Source organism: Neopelma chrysocephalum, unplaced genomic scaffold (genome assembly GCF_003984885.1).
Source record: "Neopelma chrysocephalum unplaced genomic scaffold, ASM398488v2 Primary Assembly neopelma1_100, whole genome shotgun sequence".
In the NCBI taxonomy this organism is placed as follows: domain Eukaryota; kingdom Metazoa; phylum Chordata; class Aves; order Passeriformes; family Pipridae; genus Neopelma; species Neopelma chrysocephalum.
In genome coordinates, this window is record NW_020897763.1 from 2,239,314 (window position 1) to 2,244,753 (window position 5,440).

The following is a 5,440-nucleotide window of genomic DNA, read 5'->3' on the forward strand; positions in this document are numbered from 1 at the left end:
GCCGCCTCCCGCAGCCGGGGCGTCCTCCGGCCGCTGAGCGCCCGCCGCCCGGGCCCCCGCACCGGCCCGCCGCCGCCCCGCCCCCCCCGCGCGCCTCGGCCAATCGGCGCGCCGCACTGGGCATGACCGACGCGCGCTTCCACCAATCGAATCCCCCCGCCTCCCAGATAGGCCCGCCCCCTCTTCCCGCCCCGCCGGCGGCCCCGCCCTGAAGAGTAGTAAGGGCGGGGCGCGCCGCAAGGAGGAACAGGCGGCGTGGCCAATGGGAGCGAGGCACGGCGCGCACTCCCGCCAATAGCCGCGCGGCGAGGGCGGGGCCACCGGATTTTTTTCAATGGGGGGTGGGCGTGGCCTCCCGCCGCCAATGGGAGGGCGAGGTCGGGAATTCAAACTGACAGGTGGGAGCGTGGCCGTTGGAGGCGCCGGCACCGGGATCGATATCGGGATATCGGGACATCGGGATATCGGGACAGGCATCCCACCCGCCATGACCTCCAGCGGCTGCACGTTCGAGGACCGGAGCGTGGCCGTGCTGTGCTGCCGGTTCTGCCGGCAGGTGCTGAGCTCCCGCGGGATGCGGGCGGTGCTGCTGGCGGACACCGACACCGACCTCTATTCCACCGACATCCCGCCCTCGGGGTAAGCGCCGGGCACGGGGTGGGTCCCACGGGGTCCCTCCGGAGAGGGATCGGTGCTGGCAGTGCCGGGATTCAGCCTGACCCAGCTAAGCGGGGTCAGGAGCTGCAGGAGCATCACCGCGGCTCCAGCACTTAAAAACCCGCTGTCGCCAGCGAAACAGCCCCACAGGACGCAGTTCAGCCCATCCCTCCATTTCCAGTCCCACCCGGCTCTCCTTCAGCCCTGGAGAAACCATGGGATGACAAAAGCAAGGCTGTCCCCGCTCCCCCCCGCTCCAAATTTAATTCACTCATGGGGATGACACAGTCTCAGGAGCTCCTCTAGCTTCCTGCAGAAGCAGAGATTAGAATTTGAAATAAAGGCCTGCAAACAGAACAAACCTGATCTGTCACTGCTCCCAGAAGGGCTCTCCCCCAAAGTCGGTTTGTGTGCTGCTTTCCCATAGCAAGATTTGAATACTAAGGAAATCAGGTTGTGAAATGACATGGTAATCAGAAAGTATAGGTTGAAAAGGAGATAAGAAATCAAAGGTTTGGTTTTAAATGTCCCAGCCTTTAAGGGATTGCTCTGTATCTTAGCTGGGATTTGCCAGGAACTCAGGCAACGTTTGTAACCAGATTTCTGACTATCAGTGCCACCCAGCCCCAGCCTGCAAGTCTCTACCAAGAGAAACTCTGCTTTTTGAGCTATTTTGAGAGGACTTGTGATATTAATGCAATGTCACGTGGGTCTCTTCTTGTTTCCATATGAGTGTGGCTGGCAGTCGGTAGGAAAATATAACCTTGTGGTCTTGGAGCACTTTAAAACCAGACTATGACCAGTAGCAGCATCATTTTGTTGTGACTTCAGACTTGTGTTGTTAAAACATTACAGTTGTGATCGCAGCCACGTCTAAACTCCTGTGTCTTTCCTTCCTTCCCAACCAGGACTGTTGATTTCATAGGAAGCTGCTATTTCACCGAAATCTGCAAATGCAAACTGAAGAACATCGCGTGTTTGAAGTGGTGAGAGCACAGCCCGTGCCCCTGACACTCCAAAATACTGCTTAACCTCCTCCCTGTCGACTCCTGCAGCACAAGGGTTAAGGGATGAATGAACAGATTGCATTCTCTGTCACAGATTTAATGCTGCTTGATAGAAACTCAACCCACCACTCCTGGGCACGGCTGCCAGTCTATTTTCTGTGCAAGTCCCCAGTGAAAATGTGACAACCTTGTCAGGAGTCTGAGTCTATGGGAAAGCTTGTGTGCCACCTGCCTGATTAAATGTCTGCTTCAACACTGAGATAACTGTGTGAATAAGGCCCCAGCAAGAAGCAGTTACTCATATTCTAATTAATAGAACATCCTCTTGGCAGATCGAGTTGTTGCGAGCAGATGGAACATGCTGTCGCTAAAGTTCTTGGAGTTCTTTTATCCTCCTTATTAGTGCCTGATATTTAAGAGTGAAAACAACAACTCTCAAATAGCTCACAGTCATTTGAGATGATCCCTTCAGCTTCCTAATCAAGACTTTTAGCTTGTTCAGATTTAAACAGTGGGGGGGGGTTGTGATAGAAACACAATATTTTAGTTTTTAGGGAGAAGCAGAGAAACAGAAATATCTCACCAGAGCACGTGAAAGTAGAAAAATGGTTGTTCTGGGTTTTAATTGAGGAAAGTTGATAAGGCTTCAATATTCTGGCACAGGTTGCCCAGAGAAGCTGTGGCTGCTCCATCCCTGGAAGTGTCCAGGGCCAGGTTGGATAAACTTGGAGCACCCTGGGCTAGTGGAATGTGTCCCTGCCCATGGCAGGGGTTGGAACTGGGTGGTCTTTAAGGTTCTTCCAACCCAAACCATCCCATGATTCTCATTATTCCTACCACTGATTCTCTCCTGTGCATGGGGCTCCTGTACAGGTGGGTTTTGTGTGTGATGAACTTCTGAGCTGATGCCAATGGAACCACAGGCTTTAAAAAAAAAAAACTACACCAGCATTTGTTGGTATGTAAACTAATCTGGATTACACAATTTAGGTTACTAATGGTTCTCTATGCCAAAGATCTGAAACTCAGATATTCTGTAACTCCTGACAGATGTTCCCTAAATATTTAAGATACTTGTTTAACTACGTTCCCTTAACTTAATCAAAATAGGAGCATTACATAATGGTCTGGTACCGTGGCTATGTAACATCAGTTTGGGCTGGAAAAAGCCACCAACATCTGCCTTTTCATCAGGCACTTGTGTTGCTCATTATTTCACTTGCCTTTCCAGTGGTAACGTTGTTGGTTACCATGTGATTTCTCCCTGCAAACCTTGCCTGTTGTCCTGCAACAACGGCCACCTCTGGATGTTCCACAGCCAAGCAGTCATTGGCATCAACAGGCTCGACCCTTCTGGTAAATTTATTTCCTCTCTTCCCTAAAAATCTCAAATCCTGAGTCCTGATTCTAACGAGGCAGCTCAATATAGTCCAAGCATATGGAGGGAGGGGAACATATGGAGGCACAAGGAAGTGTTGCTGCACTGCTAATCTGGAAAACTGCTTGGAGAGGGGGGGGGAGGAGGGTGGTTGGAGCTGTAAATGAAAATCTGAGTGTAAATTGATCTCCATCAGAAAACTTGTGGCCACAAGTCGGGGTTTTCTGCAGCAATACTACAAACCCAGCTATTTATAGGGGTATGTGTGGCTTTCCTGGGCTCTCAGGCAGCTGGCCAAGGGACACTCTTGTTTTTTGGGTGAGTCATGCTGTCACTTTGACCCTCTCCCGCTGAATCCTCGTTAGCTGAAGTTTGCAGCTTCTTCAGCTGGGTGTTGGTGGGATGCCAAGAGTCTGGCAGGGTTGGAGTCCTCAGGAATCCACAGCCCCCCCTGACAAATCACTTCTCCTCCTCACAGACTCGCTGCCTGAACCTCTCAGTGTCACCTGGGTCTCCGAGCAGCGCTTTTAAAAATAAATCAGCCACGAGGGGGGTTATCAATAGCTCCAAGAATTAGTTATAGAAATGCTTCAGTGGGTTTATTCTTTGAATTGTGATGCAAACAGCAACAGCACTTCCAAGATCACTCAGAAGAAAAATAGAAAAGGGATATATTTATCAGGAACATGACTTAACGGGTTTTGCAAGGATTATTTTCTCTCAAAACAGACAGTAGTGCAACTTAAAATTAAGGTCACAATCCAAAAATACCTTTTTTTTTTTTTCCCCTCCTTATTCTCCTTACCTCCTTCCCACCAGGTGTGAATGTATTGCTCTGGGGCAACTTGCCAGATTTGGAGGAAAGCACAGATGAAGATCCGTCCTGTACCTCTGAGGAGGAGTACATCAGATAAATGGGATTATCTGCAGCCTCTTCCCTGGATTTCTTGCTGTTTGCTTTGGATTTTTTTTTCCTGAGCTTAAACAACGGGAAAAAAAACCCCAGGAAATCTGGAAAACCATCCTAAAAAAGGAAAGCATCTTCCTCTTTTACTGCAGCCTTCCTTGGACTCTTGAATCTTCCCAATGTGTAACTTCTGAGTAGAGATACTCCTTGGTTAGATCTGGAAATGCAAACAGAAGGGGCATTTACTGAGGTCTAGGTCTGTTTTGCTCTTTATACTGAAGCCTCAACAGCTTCTTAACTGTGTTTTTTTTCTTCTTTCCTAAAGCACTTTTCACTGAGCAAAATCTTTCAGCTGCTTTCAGCTTCAAACTCTTTAGAAATAATCAGTCTGGCTGATGGGGCTCTGACAGACACTTCCCATCTTTACCTGGCAATACTTTCAGGATCTTGTCTCCATAGAGATCGAGTTCATATTTTTCCCCCCCCTTAAATTCTGCAGTTTTTTAATGTCTGACAGACCTTCGAGGCTACACCAGGGTTTTTCTACAGGTCAACAGTAAAACCCATCCAGTTTTATATGTTTTTTTTTTCCCTTTATAGGGTAGGCATCCCTCCAAAACACAACTCAGCCGTGCAACTGGGTCTTTTTAGAGGAAGAAAAAGAGATCAGGTGAAATATTTGGTGTTCAGGCCTTAACTTTACATCCTGAGGCACAAAGGCCATCTGGTTCCTCCAAGTAATGAATTCAAAGCTCATTTTCTGAGTAGTTACAACCATAGTATTTAACTTCTGAACTAAGTACTGTCCCCTTTAGCTACTCACCTGAAGGGTCAGCAGTAGAAAATTCAAGATAAAATCATACAAGAGAACACTTTTAAATTTGAATTGATGCTGAATAAATCATTCTGTAGCCTCTTGTGATACTTGAAAGGGGTGCAATAAAGACAGATCTGAATTGTCTTGGTATTTTTACTGCATGTTATGTATTTCTTAATTAATGGTACTACCTCTTCTGCATTGTTTAAATGTATATTGGTATATATATATATGTATATGTATGTCTTGTTTTGAATTCCTGTGTTATGTCTGCTCATGAAATAAAAGCTTTGGACTACAGAGTCTTCAGGGCTGTAATAAATATGGATGTGTAATGACATCAGACAATCCAAACAGTGAAATAGCATCTTGTATTAAAATAGTACAATAATTAGGTTTTTACTATTATGATTATGTTTTAGGCAACCCAAAAAAAAAATCACTTTCTTTTTAGGTTGACAAAGCTGACAGTTTCTCAGTCTTAGTCAGTTAACTCTTCTGCAATTCAATATTCAAATTTTTGCCAGGTTTCCCTGCTGCACGAATCTGATCACGATGTGACTACAGCATTAAGCTGGCAAGGTGACATCTCAAAGATTTTTTTTCCAACAGAATTCGCGAGCTAAAAATACCCCTGATTGTTTTTGCATAAGTAACACAACAGTTCGAACACA

At 46.9% G+C, this 5,440-nt stretch overlaps 1 protein-coding gene across 1 annotated transcript; it reads left to right on the forward strand.

The window, feature by feature from the left end:
* Positions 1–364: 364 nt before the first annotated feature.
* Positions 365–5,066, forward strand: FAM72A (family with sequence similarity 72 member A). The gene is made up of 4 exons (XM_027695426.1): positions 365–639; positions 1,566–1,643; positions 2,896–3,020; positions 3,862–5,066. The coding sequence occupies exons 1-4, from the start codon at positions 365–367 to the stop codon at positions 3,954–3,956; spliced, it is 573 nt and encodes a 190-aa protein (XP_027551227.1). The 3' UTR covers positions 3,957–5,066.
* Positions 5,067–5,440: the final 374 nt, after the last annotated feature.